Source organism: Rhinopithecus roxellana, chromosome 12 (assembly GCF_007565055.1).
Source record: "Rhinopithecus roxellana isolate Shanxi Qingling chromosome 12, ASM756505v1, whole genome shotgun sequence".
Taxonomy (NCBI): Eukaryota; Metazoa; Chordata; class Mammalia; order Primates; family Cercopithecidae; genus Rhinopithecus; species Rhinopithecus roxellana.
This window is the reverse complement of record NC_044560.1, coordinates 32,229,698-32,251,985: the sequence shown is the minus strand read 5'-3', so window position 1 is coordinate 32,251,985 and position 22,288 is coordinate 32,229,698. Positions and strand designations below refer to the sequence as shown.

Genomic DNA, 22,288 nt, shown 5'->3' with positions numbered 1-22,288 from the left:
AGTCACACATGGAAAGATAGTCTTAAAATTGTTAACAATGGTTGCCTCTGGAAATAGACCATATATAAGCTTCTTTCTGAAGAAAATGGTGAATACAGGAATACCAGTGGCACGCCTGGGGAATAGTAAGAAAGTAACTGACAGGGCACAGTGATTCACACCTGTAATCCCAGCACTTCGGAAGGTCGAGGCGGGCAGATCACCTGAGGTCAGGAGTTCAAGAGCAGCCTAGCCAACACGGCGAAACCCCATCTCTACTAAAAATACAAAAATCAGCTGGGCATGGTGGTGCATGCCTGTAATCCCAGCTATTTGGGAGGCTGAGGCAGGAGAATCGCTTGAACCTGGGAGACGGAGGTTGCAGTGAGCTAAGACCATGCCACTGCACTATAGCCTGGGCGACAGAGTGAGCCTCCATCTCAAAAAAGAAAAAAAAAAATGATAAAAGCAAACATCATTTAAATGTTCTTTATTTTTTTTGCATTACGAAATAGTTTAAATATACAGAAAGACACAGACAGTAAGAACCGACTCTCATACTCACAGTCAGCTTTATCAAATTTTAAGAATTGGCTATACGGTATTTGCTTATTTTTAAAATAAATAAATAATGAAAGATATTTTCATTTGCATCCTTTCCCCAATCTCATTTGTCTTTTTCCCTGCAGGTCACCACTGTTCTGAATCTGACGATTATTTTATGAATTCTTTTAGATTCTTTTCATATAGTATTTAGCCATGAAAAATATACATAACACTAATTTGCATGTTTTGAAATTGTACATGTTATACCGTATTATACAAAATACTCTCTAGTTCAGTTTCATTAATACTGTCTTTGATATTTACCCATGTTAACAGAAATATCTCTTTCCATTTTAGTTTGCATTCTATCTTGTATTTAACCTAATGGTTAGATTGCTTTCAACTTTTCATTCTCACAAACAATGCTGCAATGGACCATCATATATATCTCCTTGAAACACGAGGAGAGACTATGTAGAGGTTTAAACGTGGAATTGCTGGGTCAAAGGTTATTCACATCTTCAACTTTACTAGACATTGCCAAATTATGCTAAATACAACTACTTCCAATAGCATCGTATGAGTGTTCCTATTGCTCCACATCTTTTTTTTTTTTTTTTTGAGACGGAGTCTCGCTCTGTCGCCCGGGCTGGAGTGCAGTGGCCGGATCTCAGCTCACTGCAAGCTCCGCCTCCCGGGTTCACGCCATTCTCCTGCCTCAGCCTCCCGAGTAGCTGGGACTACAGGCGCCCGCCACCTCGCCCGGCTAGTTTTTTGTATTTTTAGTAGAGACGGGGTTTCACCGTGTTAGCCAGGATGGTCTCGATCTCCTGACCTCGTGATCCGCCCGTCTCGGCCTCCCAAAGTGCTGGGATTACAGGCTTGAGCCACCGCGCCCGGCCCTTGCTCCACATCTTTCCAGTAATTGCCACTCTGTGCTTTTGCCAATGTGATGATTTTGAAATAGTTCATTGTGATTTTATTTTGCATTTCTCTTACTACTAGTAATACCCCCAAATCCAATCTTTCTCTACTGGTATGAACCATCATCATACGCAGTTTCTACAAATAGAGTCGATAATTTTCTTGCTGCTCTTAAGAATTTATACCTCATAGATAAATTTCAGAACAAACTTGTGAAGCTAAAGGGCAAAAAAAAAAAAAAAAAAAAAAAAAAAAAAAAATACACTGAAACATTTTGGCTGGAATTGCAGTGAATTTTTAATTAGGAAGAATTGCCAACTTTATTATCTCTGTAGTCTAGGCTATATAATGTTCCTTGATTTATTTTCTTGTTACTCTTCAGTTTTCTGGGTTTAGAAAATCTACTGTTTTATATTTAAGTATTAATTTACATATCTCCACCTCTGGAATTTTACTCTGTGAGAATGTGGCCTTTGTATTGCTGTCATTTCCTCATACCTAAAACAGTGTATGACAAATAGTAATTACTCAATATCAACAGAATGAATGCCTATATTAATATTTGTATATCTGTTGTTTTCTTCCCTTAATCCCCTTTTGATTTCAATTTTGCAACCACTGGATAAAAAATTTAAAAACTTTACATTTTTCTATAGTATGGAACCCTTTACATGCCTTCTAAATTACCAGAATTCAATCATATAATTACCTGGGTATGGTGCTTTTTTCTCTTTTTTGAGATGGAATCCCACTCTGTTGCCCAGACTCGGGGGCAGTAGCACAATCTCGGCTCACTGCAACCTCTGTCTCCTGGGTTCAAGCAATTCTCTTGCCTCAGCCTCCTTAGTGGCTGGGATTACAGGTGTGTGCCACCACACTTGGCTGATTTTTGTATTTTTAGTAGAGACGGGGTTTCACCATGTTAGGCAAGATGGTCTCCAACTCCTGACCTCATGATCCACCCACCTCAGCCTCCTAAAGTGCTGGGATTACAAGTGTGAGTCACCGCGCGTGGCCAGGGTGTGGTGCCTATTTAAGTGCACCACGTGAATTTCTATGTTTATTGATTTTTTTTGTTAATTGTAACCATTTCTATTCCTTCCTTGATCTAAATATAGGTTCTACATTCTTCCCAGTGAATTCTGTTTTTCTTAATTGGCTTATCCAATTCATTATCTTTAGAAACTTCCTAAGACTGGCTATCAGTGTTATAGTTCCACTACCTGAGTTTATATCCACTACTAAGCTACAGTACAAAGACTGCCATTTATGTTCTAAAATTTTTAGATTTTCCAAATTCTGAACTGGTGTTTTGCAGGAATGCTCTACTTTGTCCAATAAGGAATCTTGTTTTGATTGTGAGGAGTAAATGAGTTAATATATGTAGAGTATGTAAGACAGTGCCTGATGTGTAGTGGGCACTCAGTATATGTTAGCTATTATCCTTTATTGAATATCTGCTATATTTGACAGACTATATGAAATACTTTACATGCAAATTTCTCATTTAATATGCACCAGTCTACAACAGACACTATTTCACTTAATACTAACATTTCTACAGTACAGTATCCTGTATTATTCCTATTTTAAGATTTAAAGAAAACCCTGAGGTTTAGATAAGCAAATTGCTCAAAGTCACACAATGCCATAGTAGTGTTGGAGCTATGATTTTTCAGAATCTAAGCTCTTCATCCTGGGAAGTGCCTAGTGCCCAAAGAAGAAGACTGGAATAAAATAAAGCTGAATGGTGTGTAAGAACCAAATAACAAAAAGCCTCGCAGACAATTTTAAAGGCTGTGAATATTAGTCTAAGACCAATAACAAGCAAAAAAAAAAAAAAAAAAGTTTTAACTGGAGATAGTAATATGTGTTTCTTTTCCTTTTTTTTTTTTTTTTTTTTTTTTTTTTTGAGATGGAGTTTGCTCTTGTTGCCCAGGTTGGAGTGCAATGGTGCCATCACAGCTCACTGCAACCTTTGCCTCCCGGGTTCAAGTGAAGCTCCTGCCTCCGCCTCCAGAGTAGCTGGGATTACAAGTGTGCACTACCATGCCCGGCTAATTTTGTATTTTTAGTACAGATGGGGTTTCGCCATGTTAGTCTGGCTGGTCTCAAACTCCTGACCTCGGGTGATCCGCCCACCTCGGCCTCCCAAAGTGTTGAGATTACAGGCGTGAGCCACCGTGCCCAGCCCATATGTTTTCTTATACTTTGAAAAGAACAGTTTGAGGCTGGGTGATGGCTTATGCCTGTAATCCAGGCACTTTGGGAGGCCGAGACAGACAGACCACTTGAGATCAGGAGTTCAAGACCAGCCTGACCAACATGGCAAAACCCCATCTCTACTAAAAAATACAAAAATTAGCCAGGCATGGTGGTGCATGTCTGTAGTCCCAGATACTCGGGAGGCTGAGGCATGAGAGTTGCTTGAACCTTGGAGGCAGAGGCTGGGAGTCAGAGGTTGCAGTGAGCTGAGATCATCCCACTGCACTCCACCCTGGGCAACAGAGCAAGACATTGTCTCAAAAATAAAAAAAAATTTTAAAAAAGAAAGAAAAAAAGATCAGTTTGAGTGCATTGTGGGAAATGGACTTAAAGGTAGCAAAAATAAATACAGGAAGACCTGTTTGAAAGCTATATTAGTAATCAGAGTGAGATGAATCGGACCAAGGTGACAACATTAAAGATAAAAAAGAGTACAAATTCTAGAAATATTTAGGACTCAGGATCTATAGGACTTGGTGATTGACTGGGTTGGGTGGTGACAGTGATTCCCCAGTGTGAATTCTCTGGTGATGAGCAAGGTGTGCATGCTGCCTGAAGGTTTTTTTGCATTCCTTACATTCATAGGGTCTCTCTCCAGTATGAATTCTCTGATGTTGGGCAAGGGATCCACAGTAACTAAAAGCCTTTCCACAAACAGTACATTCGTAAGGTTTCTCTCCAGTATGAACTCGCTGATGTTGAGTAAGGGACGAGTCATTGCTAAAAGCCTTCCCACATTCGATACATTCATAGGGTTTCTCTCCAGTATGAACTCTTTGATGCTGAGCAAGGTAGGCAATCTGGCTGAATGCTTTCCTACATTCCTGACACTTATAAGGCTTTTCTCCAGTATGAATTCTCTGATGTTGAGCAAGGTGTGAATTCTGGCTGAAGGCCTTCCCACATTCCTTACATTCATAGGGTCTCTCTCCAGTATGTATTCTCTGATGTACAGTAAGGTATGCACGAAGGCTAAATGCTTTCCCACAGACGTTACATTCATAGGGTTTCTCTCCTGTATGAACTCTCTGGTGTTGAGCAATGGATGATCTGTTGCTAAAAGCTTTCCCACATTCGATACATTCATAGGGTTTCTCTCCTGTATGAACTCTCTGGTGTTGAGCAAGGTAGGCAAACTGACTGAAGGCTTTTCGACATACCTTACATTCATAAGGTTTTTCTCCAGTATGAACTCGCAGATGTTGAACTAGATGTGCATTCTGACTGAAAGCTTTTCTACATTCCTTACATTCATAGGGTTTTTCTCCAGTGTGAATCCTCTGATGCTGAACAAGATTTGATCTCTGGCTGAAGGCTTTTCCACACTCTATACATTTATAGGGTTTCTCTCCAGTATGAATTCTTTGATGAAGAGTAAGGGATGAACTCTGGCTGAAGACTTTTTCACAGTCATTACATTTCAAAAGTTTCTTCTCTGCACAGACACTCTTGGGCTTAATAGCCATTAAATTTTTTTTAAAGCTTCTCTTTTGTGTGTCATGTTTATGTACTTTCTCCTCTTTGGGGATTATCTTTTGTGTACAAAGCAGTGGGTTCTGATGAAAACTTCCCCAAGATTTATATTCTTGTTCTCTTTCATCAACAAGGGGTTCTTCATGAGTGATTATCTCTTCCTTGAAACACGCCTTCTGATTCCCTGGTTGCCTTTCAAAATAGCCCTCACATTTCCACTCTTCTCTCAAACTACAGTATTCAAGGTTATAGCTTGTAAGTGTTTCTATTATCTTCTGGGATTGATGTTCTTCATAAAAGTCCTGCTTTGGGGTTAATTCTTCAGTCTCACATATAGGCTCCCAGCCTGAAAAGTAATAATAAGAAAAAATGTCTCCTCTATTGAGTATCAGAAAGTACATTTAAGAAAGTACATCTGTAAAGTAAAATATGTGAATTAAACAGCAAAACCCACAGGAACATTGGCTTTTGCAGTTCTGAAGTGTACAAGAAGAGAAACAGAACACAGGTCATACAGAAACCTAAGAAGGAATAATTAGAGTTAAAAAAGAAAAATCAGTAAATCTCAGGGCAGGAAGAAGTTAGAGATGTGGTCAGAGCTGGTTACAATTTTATGCCTGTGTTAATAAAATAGACACTGAAATAGTCTCCATTCTTTTAGCTGCTTCATTCAAGAACATTCATTGAACAAATATTTACCTTTTGCCAGATACTGTTCTGATGCTTTTAATATCACAAAACAAAGATCCTTACCTTCAAGGATGTTATTTTCTTAGAAGAGACAGAAAATAAGTGAAAATTTCATGTTATGTTAGAAGATACTAAGTGCTTCAGAGGAAGAAAATCAGGGTAGGGGATGTCATGGGTACTGATGAAATTAGAGCTAGGAATCATTAATAAGTTAACATTTAAGCAAAGATTTGAAGAAAGTGAAGAAGTCAGTCAGTCATTCAAGTCTCCGGGGAAAAAGCATTCAGAGAAGAGGTAGCAGCTGGTTCAAAGGCCCAAAAGTAGAAGTGTGTCTACTATGTCTGGGGAATATTAAGAAGGCCAGTGTGGCCTATAGAGTGAGTAGTAGGATATAAAGTCAGCAGATAAAAAGTAATGAGATTATTTAAGCTTCACAGGCCTTCTAAGGAATTTGGCTTTTACTCTGAGAGGGAGAGTGTATTAGTCCGTTTTCACATTGCTATAAAGACACTACCTGAGACTGGGTAATTTCTAAACAAAAGAGGGTTAATCGACTCACAGTTCTGCATGGCTGAGAAGGCCTCGGGAAACTTACAATCATGGCAGAAGGTGAAGGGGAAGCAGGCACCTTCTTTACAAGCTAGCAGGAGAGAAGGAGTGAAGAGGGGGGGAGAAAGGGAGAGGGAGAAAGGGAGAGAGAGGGAGAAAGGGAAAGGGAGAGAGGGAGAGAGAGAGAGAGAGAAAGCAGGGGAAACTGCCACTTTGAAACCATCAGGTCTCATGAGAACTTCCTCACTAGCATGAGAACAGCATGGGGTAAATTGCCCCCATCCAATCACTTCCCACCAGGTCCCTCCCTCAACACATGGGGATTACAATTCAGGATGAGATTTGGATGGGGACACAGAGTCAAACTGTAACACATGGTAATATAGTTCCATCCAAATCTCATGTTGAAATGTAATCCCCAGTGTTGGAGGTGGGGCCTGGTGGGAGGTGACTGGATCATGGGGATGGAGTCCTCATGAATGGTTTAGTATCATCCTGTTGGTACCATCATGATAGTGAGTGAATTCTCATGAGATCTGGTCCTTTAAAAGTGTGTGGCACCTCCTCCCTCTCTCATAGGCTCCTGGCTTTTGCCAAGTGATGTGCCTGCTCTCTGTTCACCTTCTGCCATAATTGGAAGCTTCCTGAGACCTCCTCGGAGGAAGATGCCACTATGCTTCCTGTACAGCCTACAGAACTGACAGCTAATTAAACCCCTTTTCATAGAAATTACCAGTCTCAGATATTATATTTCTTTATAGCAGTGCAAGAACGTCCTAACACAGATGGAGACTCATTGAAGTGGTTTGAGTGGAGGAGTAATAGCTGGTTGCTATTCCATGAAATCAACACAAAATGTGGTATATACATACAATAGATTATTCAGCCTTAAATGAGGAGGAAATTCTGACATATGCTATAATACAGATATAATTTGAGGACATTACAGTAAGTGAAATAAGCCAGTCACAAAAGGACCAATATTGTATGATTCCACTTGTATGAGGTACCTAAAGTAGCCCGGCAATATAGCAGACTAGTTTTATTATGACAAATCTTCCTAGTACAAAAAAGCTTATGATTTTGTAGAAATAGAAAAACTTTCTTTTAGCTGCATTGCCAAGCTGGCAGGAAACTAAGGTAAACTCTCAAAGATCAAACAGACTCTAGAAGGCACTTTCAAGTAAGTAAGGTGGAACTGAAGCTGGGAGCATCAATTTATCCCTGGTGAGTTTGGTCTTAGGCACATCTAACTGGAATTTTAGGAAAAATAAACACAGAGAATGGGAAAGTGACAATATGTGAAGAGATAATAGCTGATAATTACCCAGAGTCCATTAATGGTCAGATAAAAAAAATCACAATAAATCCAAAGTACAGCAGCTGAAATTGACATCTAGATATATCACATTGAAAATGTAGAATAACAAGGGCAAGAAGAAAGTTCTTGAAAGTTGCAAGGAAGAATATATTAATGAAAACTGACTTTTCGAAAGCAAGAACAGAAGCCAGAAAAGCATGGAATGGTATCTTTAAAGCACTCATAAAAATAATCTGTCGCCGGGCACAGTGGCTCACGTCTGTAATCCCAGCACTTTGGGAGGCTGAGGTGGGCGGATCACCAGGTCAGGAGTTTGAGACCAGCCTGGCCAACACAGTGAAACCCCATCTCTACTAAAAATACAAAAAATTAGACGGGCATGGTGGCGCGCGCCTGTAATCCCAGCTACTCGGGAGGCTGAGGCAGGAGAATCGCCTGAACCCGGTATGGGGAGGTTGCGGTAAGCTGAGATCATGCCACTGCACTCCAGCCAGGTGACAGTGCAAGACTCTTATCTCAAAAAAATAAAAAAATCTGTCAATCTATGACTGACAAGGAAAGGTTCTTGTATGTATGACAGCAAAACATATAAATGAACAAAACAATAACAACAATGTAAGTTTATATGAACTTATCCCTAAAATATTTATAAGGAAATTACTTCAGGAAAAAGTTCCGGGGTAGAATGGTGAACAAGGAAAATGACAAATGTGAATTTTTTTTTTTTGAGACAGAACCTTGCTCTGTCACCCAGACTGTAGTGCAGTGCCACGTTCTTAGCTCACTGCAGCCTTGAACTCCTGGGCTCAAGCGATCCTCCCACCTCAGCCTCCCAAGTAACTGGAACTACAGGCACACACCCCCATACCCAGCTAATTTTTGCATTTTGTAGAGACGGGGTTTCACAATGTTGCCCAGGCTGGTCTCAAACTCCTGGACTCAAGTGATCCGCCTGCCTTGGTCTCCCAAAGTGCTGGGATTACAGCCATAAGCCACCGCACCTAGCCAAAAGTGGATAAATCTAAACAACACTAAATGTAATAATGGTCTATTATATAACTTCATAAAGCAAAATAATAGTTTATGGCATTGAAGAAAAACAAGGAATAACTGAAATGAGGGTAAGTTAAGACAGTCTAAGGTTCTTGTATTTTTTTTTTTGAGATGGAGTTTTGCTCTTGTTGCCCAGGCTGGAGTGCAATGGCGCCATCTTGGCTCACTGCAACCTCTGACTCCCCGGTTCAAGCGAATCTCCTGCCTCAGCCTCCTGAGTAGCTGGAACTGCAGGCGCACGCCACCATACCTGGCTAATTTTTGTGTTTTTAGTAGAGATGGGGTTTCACCATGTCGGCCACACTGGTCTCGATTTCTTGACCTGGTGATCCGCCCGCCTCAGCCTCCCAAAGTGCTGGGATTACAAGCGTGAGCCACCACACCCAGCCATAAATGTTAGATTTTCTAACGTAACCAGTACAGAATAGAAATAGATTGTATATCATTCAAATTAGGAGATGGAGAAAAACCAAGAAACAAGAAAAATTTGAAAAGGCACAATTTATAAAAGAAAGTGAGACAGTGGAAAATAAATCCAACTCTATTAACAGTACCAAAACATTTAACAGACCACCATCATTTGGTTAAAAGATAAAGGTTATCAGACTGGATTTTTAAAAATGTTTATCCAAATACTGCTTATAAGAGAAACACATAGCAAGTTCAGAGAATAAAGGAGTAGAAAAAAACTACATCAAGTAAATATTAACAAAAGGCAAATAAAGCTATAACAATATTAAGTGAATTTTTTTGCTTAATCAGATAATCACGAGATTTAAAGAGAGTAACAATAACATAAGAAAAAATTCACTAGAAAAATAAAACATTCTAAAAACATATGACCAAATAAAATACCTTCAAAATACAAAAAATCTGCTGTTACAATTATGACAAAAAAAGTATGTATTTACCACAAGAGTAGAAGTTTCTTTAACATGTCTCCCAGTAACTGATTGCTCAAGACATTTTTTTAAATCCATAAGGACACAGATTTGACCAGCACAGTTAATGAGCTTAATCCAATGAGCATATATCAAACACTGTATTCAATAACCAGAAAATACATATTGTATTCAAGGACACATAGAATATTTACCAAAACTAGCCCTAAGAAATAAAGCAAGTCTCAAAATACTTTTAAAAAATGTATATTAAAGAGATCCCATTCTCTAAATATCATGCAATTAAACAAGTACCAAACAAAAGCCTTCAATTTCAAACTTCTAAATAATTCACGGATCAAGAAATCATTGAGAACTAGAAAAATAATGGACAACTCCATCTAATAAGTTTGGAAATTTACATCAAAACTAAAAATATTTAGAAAAAATACCCTAATTGACTCCAGGAGAAATAGAAAATCTAGAATTTTAGAACATATCAAATTGAATGATTAAATTTCTTTTTTTTTTTTTTTGAGACGGAGTCTCGCTCTGTCACCCAGGCTGGAGTGCAGTGGCCGGATCTCAGCTCACTGCAAGCTCCGCCTCCCGGGTTTACGCCATTCTCTCGCCTCAGCCTCCCAAGTAGCTGGGACTACAGGTGCCCGCCACCTCGCCCGGCTAGTTTTTTTGTATTTTTTTAGTAGAGATGGGGGTTTCACCGTGTTAGCCAGGATGGTCTCGATCTCCTGACCTCGTGATCCGCCCGTCTCGGCCTCCCAAAGTGCTGGGATTACAGGCTTGAGCCACCGCGCCCGGCCTGATTAAATTCTTTTAACAATAAAAATTCCAGGCCAAGATGAACAAAATTCTACCAAACATTCAAAAAACAAATAATTTTATTTTTCACAAATGTTTCTAAAGAAGAAAAAGAGAATTTACGAGAATAATCAACTTTGATTCTAAAATCTGATAAGAAGGCAAAACTGAAGGCCAAATTCACTAATAAATACAGATGCAAAACACCCAAACAAAACATTGGCAAATAGCAACTAGCAAAAAATGGAAAAGATATAAAGATGGGTTTATCTTGGGAATGCAATGTTGGTTTAACATTTGAAAATGTCTGTAAATTACCACATTAAGAGGTGAAAAACTAAAACCTGGTAAGAGGTAAAATCACCTACAGATGGAGAAAAACATTTGTTAAAACTCAAAAGCTTTCCACAATGAAACTCTAGCAAAGATGAATGAAACAGTACATACCAAAAACTTTTAAACATCACAATTATCAAAAAACAAAATATTAAAGTATTCTTATTAAGACCGGAAGTGGATAAGAATGCCTGTTATCACTACTTCGATTCATATGATACTGGCGATACAACAAAGGCAACAGAAAAAGAAATTAAGCTGTAAGAATTGAAAATGAAGAAATTGCCATTATTCACAAACATGTCTAGTCATACATAAAATCCAAACATATCTAAAAATATTAGTATTAACAGGAGAGATTGGCAAGGTTGCTGGATATAAGATCAATGTATATAAAGTTAACTTCATTTCTATATATGAGCAACAAACAGAAAATATAGATAACATTTAACACAGCAATGAAACTAACATGTTTAATGTTTACAATTAATCTAACAGAAGATGTGCATAGCCTTTTTTGGAGAAAATTATAAAACATTGACAAAAGTAAAAAAACCTAAATAAATGGAGAGCTATACCATGTTAATGAATTTTTTAAATTTCCAGGATTACAGAATAAAATTTGAATCAAAACTTAAAATTGGAATCAAAACTTAACAGCATTGTGTTGTTTTCTGATCAAAATTTACAAGTTGACCCTAAACTTTATATTGATGGCCAAAAGGCAAACAGGAAATTCTAAAGAATTTAAACAAGCTGTAGAGATGTTCCCTAGCAGATAATTATCCTTCTAATAAACTATTTTTATTAAGATAGTGTGGTACTGGTATAAAGAAAAAGAGATCAATGAAATTGAATAAAGTTTAAAGTCACAACCATAAAAAGACTAAAACTTGATATATTAAGAGGTAACACTCAGGAAAACAGGCAGAGGGAGCATTTATTTTAAAAATATCTGGGACATTTGGTTTTCCATAAGATACAGAAATTAAATTCTTATTTAAAATAATCCTCAAAAATAAGTTCCAATTGGATTATGGACCTAGATATAAAAGGACAATCTTTAAAAGACTATTTTCAGATATCTATATGAACTCAGAACATAGAAAGTTTCTTAAAGTATCAAAAACATAAGCTACAGGCTGGGTGTGGTGGCTCACGTCTGTAATCACAGCACTCTGGAAGGCTGAGGCAGGTGGATCACCTGAGATCAGGAGTTTGAGACCAGCCTGGCCAACATGGTGAAAATCCGTCTCTACTAAAAATACAAAAAATTAGCCAGGCATGGTGGTGGGTGCCTGTAGTTCCAGTTACTGGGAGGCTGAGGCAGGAGAATCACTTGAACCCAGGAGACAGAGGTTGCAGTGAGCCGAGATTGTGCCACTGCACTCTGGCCTGGGCGAGAGAGGGAAATTCTGTCTCAAAAAAAAAAAAAAAGCTACAAATACACACACACACATGACAACTTCCCCCAAAATGAGCACCTTAGGAAAAATGACACATGCAAACTGTTTTTCCTCTTCTCTCGCACCACAAAAATAAACACAGAAGGCTTCTGTGACTGAATGTGAGGATTTCTCTCCACCAACAAGCAAGCAATGAATTCTGCAGTGGGCGTCCTCTACCTCAGCTCTATCTACCTGGAGATAGCATCAGATGCTTCAGGTTGAAGACTCAGTCCCCAAGACTGCCTACACTTCTGATGCTCTGTAGAGCTCAAAACTTTGTAAGATGCCGGGCGCAGTGGCTCATGCATGTAATCCCAGCACTTTGGAAGGCCGAGGCAGGCAGATCACGTGAGGTCAGGAGTTTGAGACCAGCCTAACATGGAGAAACCCTGTCTCTATTACAAATACGAAAATTAGGCCGGGCGCGGTGGCTCAAGCCTGTAATCCCAGCACTTTGGGAGGCCGAGACGGGCGGATCACGAGGTCAGGAGATCGAGACCATCCTGGCTAACACTGTGAAACCCCGTCTCTACTAAAAAATACAAAAAACTAGCCGGGCAAGGTGGCGGGCGCCTGTAGTCCCAGCTACTCGGGAGGCTGAGGCAGGAGAATGGCGTAAACCCGGGAGGCGGAGCTTGCAGTGAGCTGAGATCTGGCCATTGCACTCCAGCCTGGGCGACAGAGTGAGACTCCGTCTCAAAAAAAAAAAAAAAAATACGAAAATTAGCTGGGCGTGGTGGTGTGCGCCTGTAATCCCAGCTCCTCGGGAGGCTGAGGCAGGAGAATCACTTGAACCTGGGAGGCAGAGGTTGTGGTGAGCCAAGATCGCACCACTGCACTCTAACTTGGGTGACAGAGCAAGACTCCATCTCAAAAAAAAAAAAAAAAAAAAAAAAAAAAAAAAAAAAAAAAATTTATAAGACTGGTAAAAGATTTTTTAAAGACTGAGAGACTTATGAAACTAAGAGGGAATGGGACTTATTAGAAAGGAGATAGGAAAGTGAGAGAAGTGAAATAATTAAAAATAAGAAATATGGGAGAACATCCTAAATGGGCCCAAATTTTTATAAAGACCTAGAACATTTGAGAAGAATTTGGAAGCCTGAAGAGTAAAGAGGTGATACCTTTGAGTCAAGCTGAGCTGTCACGTGCAAAGATTTTGCCAATTTCCTCTTCACTAACCTGAGCACAAGCCTTTTGTCAGCTCTCTCTTCACCATCCAGGGTGCTTTTCCTTGTTCCAACAATAATATCACACTTGGTTTGGAAAAGCAAAGTCCTGCAATATATGAAAAAAAAATAGAATTTGGTCATGCTGTGGATATTCTAGAACTCACATTCAATCCTTAGATCATCGGGGAAAAGGGAGTTTACAGTAAGCAAAAAGAGAAATGTGTAAAGGACATGTATTAGAAGGATAAGGAAGATGAAGCTTCAGGCATAGGCCAAGAATATGTTTACTGCCAAATCCACAAACACTAACCCATTCGTTTGGCATCGGCAGCAGACATTCAGCCAAACTTTGCAGATGTTATCCAAAAATTCACAATAGTGGTAGCAAGGAGCCCCTTTTGAGCAGAAGCTCAATTTTGCAAGAAGATATCCTTACCCAGTGATACTAAGATCCTGTAGTTCTCCAGCATCACATTACTATACAGGTGTCTTTGAGAAGAATCCAGACAATCCCATTCTTCTTGGGAGAAGTCTACAGCCACATCTCTGAAGGTCACCAACTCCTGAAATGAAATAAATGAAAGAACCGTATCTCTTACCATATTCACCTCATTTCCTCTGCCCTAGGCACACTGGGCCCTCTCTGATATTACATCCTCAAATATGTAACCATGTTACCATATTTCTACTCAGGGCCTTTGTATGTCTCAGATTATTCCAGTATAAAATAGCAATGCTTCAACCTCAATTCCCTAACCCTCCACAGCACTTAATTATTTTATTCATTGCCCATTCTTCACCCTCCTCAACTAAAATTTAAGCTCCATGAGGGCAGATTATGTTTTGGCTTTGGTCACTGCTTTATCCCCAGGTACAGAATAGAATCTGGCACACCTGAAGTATTCAAATATTGACTAAGTTGAATTAATCAATGAGTGGCTTGAAGAAAATTTCAAGAAGCTAGAAAGGGATCAAAAATAATCCCAGAAAGTATTCACTATATCTCTGACAACTGTACCAAACCAAGCAGAGCAGAGCATCAATTCCATTAAAATTCAAATACTTTAATGCAGAGTTCTCAAAATTTTGTGTAAAGAAATGGGTGTTCCACTCATAATATTGCTTCCGCCTAGTAGGGGTTAGAGAAAGTTCTTAAAAACTTGATGCTGAGCTGGGCTCATGCCTGTAATCCCAGCACTTTGGGAAGGCGAGGTGGGTGGATCACCTGAGGTCAGGAGTTCGAAACCAGCCTGGCCAACATGGTGAAATGGTGTCTCTACTAAAAATACAAAAATTAGCCAGGCGTGGTGGTGCACGCCTGTAGTCTCAGCTACTCCGGAGACTGAGGCAGGAGAATCGCTTGAACCCAGGAGGCGGAGGTTGCAGTGAGCCAAGATTGTGCCACTGCACTCCAACCTGGGCAACAGGGTGAGACTCCATCTAAAAACAAAACAAAACAAAACTTGCTGCTGTGATGCTGTTGGATTCCAGGTTTCTATAATGTGACCACTTGCTGATGAAACAAACATTCATTATATGTGTATGTATTAATTTTTTACAAAATTAAAAGATGTGAACCTGGCAATGCAACTTTTTGCACTTGACACAATTTTGTTACAATTAAAGAAACTGTCTCTAGGCTGGGTGCAGTGGCTCACACCTGTAATCCCAGCACTCGGGAGGCCAAGGCGGGTGGATCACTTGAGGTCAGGAGTTCCAGAACAGCCTGGCCAACATGGTAAAACCCTGTCTCTATTAAAAATACAAAAATCAGCTGGGCGTGGTGGTGCGCACCTATAATCCCCGGTACTCGGGAGGCTGAGGCAGGAGAATCGCTTGAATCCAGGAGGTAGAGGTTGCAGTGAGCTGAGATTGTGCCACTGCACTCTGGCCTGGGCAACACAGCAAGACTTTGTCTCAAAAACAAAACAAAACAAAACAAAACAAAACAAACTACCTCTACAGAAGCAAAATTCTTCAAGTTCAATACTTGGTAACCTTTTTTCTTACTTAATTATAGGAAGTAGGCAAATCTCTCCCTCTCTGCTCCTGTTAACAATGCTTCCTGTTTTCCTTAGCTTATATAAATACATATAATAAATGTATAAATATTTATATACGACATACATACTTTCCACTGATTCTTTATAGTCAACAAAAATAATTTCTATGTCAATATAGGAGTTTACATTCTGATCTTAAAATATTTGACCCCTAACAAATGATAATATTTGGTTTCAAACTCCATTCACAATTATCATCAAACCAGTCTGAAGCAAAACTACAGTTCCCACTTTTTCCTGTTTTCTTTTTGCCCTTAAAGAAACATGGCTTCCAGCTGAGAGGACGACTTCCCTTAACGCCCTGTCACTGGATGAATGTTTTATTCCCCACATTCCTTGTACCACAGCACTTGAAGGTGAGGCAGGTCACTTCTTTGCTCTTGTTTCCAAAATATTTCCTCCTCCCTAAAAGACATCTAGTTTTGGCCGGGCGCGGTGGCTCAAGCCTGTAATCCCAGCACTTTGGGAGGCCGAGACGGGCGGATCACAAGGTCAGGAGATCGAGACCATCCTGGCTAATACGGTGAAACCCCGTCTCTACTAAAGAATACAAAAAACTAGCCGGGCGACGAGGCGGGCGCCTGTAGTCCCAGCTACTTGGGAGGCGGAGGCAGGAGAATGGCGTGAACCTGGGAGGCGGATGGCGTGAACCTGGGAGGCGGATGGCGTGAACCTGGGAGGCGGAGCTTGCAGTGAGCTGAGATCCGGCCACTGCACTCCAGCCTGGGCGACAGAGCCAGACTCCGTCTCAAAAAAAAAAAAAAAAAAAAAAGACATCTAGTTTTAAACCTTATGAAATTAGAATATGTCAATCATAATCCTTCCTTGCGATGGTTATCTACTAATTCCTGATAGATACCAGTTCTCTGTCATTCCTTAAATTCTTCAGCACCTGACTCACTGTCACTCTCTTCAATGCCATTCCTATCAGTCTTTGGTCACTTCGATATCCACATAAATAACACTCCCTACAACCTGGCCTCTTAGTTTTCTGACCCCTCTCTCCTAGAATAGTCTTATCCTCTACGCTTCTACAGTCATTCATTTCCATGGTCATAACCCAGACCTTGTTAGTACCAGTCAGTACCAAACCCTTCATAACCTCAATCACTCCACTCTGACTTCTACCTCCTATATCTCAACTGTTGCCCTGTGGTACCCCAAACTGGATAGTTACTTGACTCCACCAGAAGTCAAATTCTGGAGAAGTACAATTCATTGATCTTACCACTTTGACCACTTTTTCACTGTTCCTCATCCCCGAGTACCCTCACTTCCCAGCACAACCATCTATTATCATCACCCCCTGCATATGCCCTTGCCTTCCCTGCCCCTCTCTCACTTAACGGTACTCACTTGGTTAAACTGCAGCCATCTTTCTGCTTACTCTGTGCCTGTACCCTGCATAGCTGAACTCTGCTGGAGAAAATCATACCAACCACGCAAATTAGTCTCACTTTAAATTCATGATTACTTAACCTCAAGTGGGCCGAAATGCTGCATGATACATTTCCCTAGTCCATTCATCCCTTCACTCTGCTAAATGACCATTTGATACTGTCCCCTCTCTCCTCACACCTTCAAGATCTCCTTCCCCATGCTCACTCTCAGCTGACAATCTTACTTTTTCTCTGAGAAAACAAAATCCATTGAAAGATAATTCCCACCACATCTACACATCCACCTGCACCTGTGCTTCTACAACCTAACATGCCCTTATTCCTATAACTGAACAACCCACATTCCTAGAAAAGGCCAAACACTTAGCTCCTCTTACCTACTTAAGCACATTGTTCCAGCAATTCCCTTTTCTCTATTCATCTTCAAATGTCCCTTTCTACTGAATCTTTAGCATCAGCCTGGCAACATATATCCATCTTTCTGAAACCTTGTCAATTATGACTTTCTCCTTCAGTTACCACCCATTTCTCTCCTTTTTTTTTTTTTTTTTTTTTTTTTTTGAGACAGAGTTTAGCTCTTGTTGCCCAGGCTGGAGTGCAATGGCACGATCTCAGTTCATTGCAACCTGCACCTCCAAGGTTCAAGTGATTCTCCTGCCTCAGCCTCCCGAGTAGCTGGGGTTACAGGCATGTGCCACCACGCCCGGCTTTTTGTGTTTTTAGTAAAGATGGGGTTTCTGCATGTTGGTCTGACTGGTCCCGAACTCCCTCACCTCAGGTGATCTGCCCGCCTTGGCCTCCCAAAGTGCTGGGATTACAGGCGTGAGCCACCACGTCCGGCTCTCTCCTCTTATAGCTAAACTTTTTTTTTTTTTTTTTTTTTTGAGACGGAGTCTCACTCTGTTGCCCAGGCTGGAGTGCAGTGGCCAGATCTCAGCTCACTGCAAGCTCTGCCTCCCGGGTTTACACCATTCTCCTGCCTTAGCCTCCCGAGTAGCTGGGACTACAGGCACCCACCACCTCGCCTGGCTAGTTTTTTGTATTTTTTAGTAGAGACGGGGTTTCACCGTGTTAGCCAGGATGGTCTCGATCTCCTGACCTCGTGATCCGCCCGTCTCGGCCTCCCAAAGTGCTGGGATTACAGGCTTGAGCCACCGCGCCCGGCCATAGCTAAACTTTTTGAAAGAGTTGTCTATGCTCTCTGTCATTTCCACCCACCCTCTGCCTATAAATAATGAACTCATACAACTTATGTATTAACAGCATCACTTTGGCTGCTCCACTGAGAACAGACTAAAAGAGAACAACAGTGGAGGTAGAGAGAGAAGTTAGGAGAGTACCATAGTAACACAGGTGAGAGATGATGGTTCAGAACATAATGGAAGCGGTGGTGATACTAAAAAGTACTCTGGGCTGGAAGCCGTGGCTCACGCCTGTAATCCCAGTCTTTGGGAGGCCAAGGCAGGCGATCACAAGGTCAAGAGAGAGAGAGACCATCCTGGCCAACATGGTGAAACCCTGTTGCTACTAAAAATACAAAAATTACCTGGGTGTCGTGGCGCATGCCTGTACTTAGGAGACTGAGGCAAGAGAATCGCTTGAACCAGGGAGCGATGAGGGTTGCAGTGAGTCAAGATTATGCCACTGCACTCCAGCCTGGCTGACAGAGCGAGACTCCATCTCAAAAAGTAATCTGATTCTGGATGTATTTTGAAGTCTCTGATTTCCTGATGGAAGATTTTTAGCTTAATCAATGGAGCCAGGGAAATACCTAAGAGTTTCCTAGTTGAGTTCCCTAATTCTATCCTTGTCCCATTCAGTCTATTCTCAGTAGCAGCCAGAGTGATCCTACCAAATGAAAATCAGTTCATGTCACTCATGTTCCAAAACCACCAGTGGTTCGTTTCACTCCATTTGTAAGATGTTTGCATTTGAGATATCTCTTATGCAACCAAATGAAGATGTTAAGTAGGCAGTCAGGTATACAACTCTTCAAGAGAGAGGTCTGGGCTGTGTACAGTTTGGTAGTTGTTGGCATATACATAGTATTTGAGGCTATGAGACAGGATGAGATCACCAAGGTAGTAAGTGTAGATAGAGAACAGGATGAGGGACTAAGCACTGTGACACCCAGTGGTAATGGGTGCTTACTAAAAATTAGAATGAATGAATGTTGTTTGGTTAGAAACTAGAGTGAGGAAGTTGGTCTGTATCTGTATCTGAGGGAACAGTATCCCAGGCAGAGGGAATAGCAAGTGCAAGGCCATGCATTAAGAATGTACTTACTGGCAGCCAGCCGCGGTGGCTCACGCCTGTAATCCCAGCACTTTGACAGGCTGAGGCGGGTGGATCACGAGGTCAGGAGAACAAGACTATCCTGGCTAACATGGTGAAACCCCATCTCTACTAAAAATACAAAAAATTAGCCAGGCATGGTGGCGAGTGCCTGTATTCCCAGCTACTCGGGAGGCTGAGGCAGGAGAATGGTGTGAACCCGGGAGGCGGAGCTTGCAGTGAGCCGAGATCGTGCCACTGCACTCCAGCCTGGGGACAGAGAGAGATTCCGTCTCAAAAAAAAAAAAAAAGAATGTACTCACTGGCTGGGTATGGTAGCTCATGCCTGTAATCCCAGCACTTTGGGAGGCTGAGGCGGGCAGATCACCTGAGGTCTGGAGTTCGAGACCATCCTGGCCAACATGGTGAAACCCTGTCTCTACTAAAAATCCAAAAAATGAGCCGGGTCTGGTGGCACGTGCCTGTAGTCCCAGCTACTCGGGAGGCTGAGGCAGGAGAATTGTTTGAACCCGGGAGGCGTAGATTGCAGTGAGCCCATATCGCGGCCGCTCCACTCCAGCCTGGTGACAGAGTGAGACTACGTCTCAAAAAAAAAAAAAAAAAGAATAAGAAAGAATTGTACTCACCACATTACAAGGAAGCTTAGTGTTGCTGGAACTGAGTGATTGAGTTAAGACAGGGTGAGAAAAATTAGATGAAGTCAGAGGGACAGTCAGGGACCAGATTATGCAGGGCCCTGCAGGTCAAGACAAGGACTTAAGCATTTATCTTGAATAAGATGGGAATCCAGTGGAGAGTGTTGATAAGTGACATGACTGGTTACCCAGAAATGTTTCAGCAGAAGGAAAATTAGTATCTGCTTGTTCTGGAAAGCAGACAGGTATTCAGGAAATAGAGAAAACACCAACGCACCTGGTACACGGCTTTAAGAAGCCCAACAGCCATTCTTTCTCCCTCCTTGCTCTTCTCTTGGGAAATGGCAGTGGCCTCAGATGACTGAGATGGGGAAAAGAACACGAGAAACTAGACTTTTCTTGCAGCATCCAGAATCACCAGTCTAGACTTTTTAGGATTCTCTTTCTTCCTCTTGCAACCTTCCCTCCAATACAGAGAACATATCGGAGACCTAGGAGTTTGTTTGCATACAATTTAACTCACGCCTAAATCATTTCCCAGTTCCTTAACTTAACACCAGATGTTCTAGGTTTTACAAATACAGACTCAGAGGAATGCAAGCTTTCACATAAAGACACAGAACTAATAAATATAAGAGCACCAAGATCAAATAAAAGAGGACCTGATCCCACAATCCTCCTCTCTAATAAATCAGTGATTCTGAAACTTGGTGGCACATTGATGACTTGGGCTGGCTTTAAAAGCCTCTCGGTGTCACACAGTCTCTCATTCAATCCCCCACATAATCAGAGTCTGAAAAACTACAGTGCCAACCACCGTCTTACCCACGCCACCGTCAGAGGCCATGGGTATGGACTGTCTCACACGGGCACCCTTTCCCATACCGGCAAGGCTCAGACACCAGGGTATCTATCACAAGCGACAGTCTCACAACCCAGTCACAAAGAGGCCGCGGGTATCGGCCCAACAAGGGGCAGCGAACACTCGCCCGCTCCCGCCCCAACTCACAGCCTCACACTCCACGGTGCCACTGACTCCCACGCACCCAGTCACACAGGACGTGGACAGGCACACGCGGTGACAGCCTCGCACTACGGTACCAACCTCCCCTTGCACCGGAGTCACACAGAGGGCCTGGGACGAGCTTCCGGAGAACCACACGCCACTCCTCAGCCCACTCCCTACCTGCAGAACAGAGCTATGGGAAGATCCCGTTCCCGCCCCAAAGGCTCGGGGAATCTGCGCTCGGATCACACCCCTACCCTGAGTGGGATGGAACCCATCCCCTACGGGCCCGGAAAGAAGCGCCTCAGCTGCCTCCGCCCCCGGAGGACACAAAGGGGCCGCGGGCCCAGCTCCCGCGGGGGCCGCTGGGAAACGTAGTCCGCAGTAGAAAAGGTTGCGGCGCCGCAGGGTCTGGCAGCAACAGGGCAGCTCCGCGCAGGGTTTGTAACACTGCCCCCTCCCCACCAGGTCCTCCCACGCTAGCCTCTCCCCTGACTTCCAGAGAGCTCGAAAGTCCGGATTCCCTGCAGCTCCGAGCCTGGCTGGGTCACAGGGACGGGACCCAGCGTTACACTATAGTGGCTGGTATGGTAGGCACAAGCGCTCCGCGCACCCCACTTAGCAACCAGGGCGGGGAGTTGAGAACCGCGGGTTGGCCGCAGGGAAAAGGTTTGTGCGTGGGAACGCGCTAGTGGCGGGTCTACTCAAAATGGGTGGGAGGCGAATTCCTAGAATTGTGCTGGATACCCGAAAAAAGTTGGGGGTGCGAGGGTGCGAGGAGGTAAACTGCGCAAGGGTACTACACTCCTGGCAGCCTCCCACTCGCTACCCTCGGCCAGGCGCGGTGGCTCACGCCTGTAATCCCAGCACTTTGGGAGGCCGAGGCGGGCAGATCACGAGGTCGGGAGTTCCAGACCAGCTTGACCAACATCGTGGAATCCCGTCTCTACTAAAATTACAAAATAATTAGCCGGGTGTGGTGGCACGCTCCTGTAGTCCCACCTTACTCAGGAGGCTGAGGCAGGAAAACTGCCTGAACCCGGGAGGCGGAGAGGCGGAGGTTGCAGTGAGCCGAGATCGCGCCACTGCACTCCAGCTTGAGCGACAGAGCAAGAGTCCGTCTAAAAAAAAGAAAGAAAGAAAAAGAGAAAAAACCGCCAGACCTCAAATGATCCGTCCGCCTTGGCCACCCAAAGTGCTGGGATCACAGGCGTGAGCCACCGCGTCCGGCCTATTATCTCTTTATTAAAGGTATTAAGACGGCCCCGTGCGGCTCATGCCTGTAACCCCAGCACTTTGTGAGGCCCAGGCGGAGGATCGCTTGAGCTCAGAAGTTCGAGACCAGCCTGGGCAACATAGTGAGACCTCATCTCTACTAACAAAAAAAAAAAAAAAAAAAAATCAGCCAGACGGGGTGTCCCGTGATTGTAGTC

The 22,288-nt window shown here is 42.4% G+C and overlaps 1 protein-coding gene across 8 annotated transcripts in view; it reads right to left on the bottom strand.

The window, feature by feature from the left end:
- The window catches only part of ZNF570 (zinc finger protein 570), a 56,857-nt gene extending 35,431 nt beyond the window's left edge, over positions 1 to 21,426 (bottom strand). Inside the window, exons 1-5 of one of the 8 annotated variants that reach the window (XM_030913096.1) lie at positions 20,955 to 21,065; positions 20,127 to 20,340; positions 13,893 to 14,019; positions 13,467 to 13,562; positions 4,288 to 5,533 (exon numbers count right to left, since the gene is read on the bottom strand). In XM_030913096.1, the coding sequence (XP_030768956.1) occupies positions 4,288 to 5,533; positions 13,467 to 13,562; positions 13,893 to 14,019; positions 20,127 to 20,159 (1,502 nt within the window). In that variant the 5' untranslated portion in view covers positions 20,160 to 20,340; positions 20,955 to 21,065. The other 7 variants (XM_010385672.2, XM_030913088.1, XM_030913089.1 and 4 more) reach the window with 7 other exon arrangements.
- Positions 21,427 to 22,288: the final 862 nt, after the last annotated feature.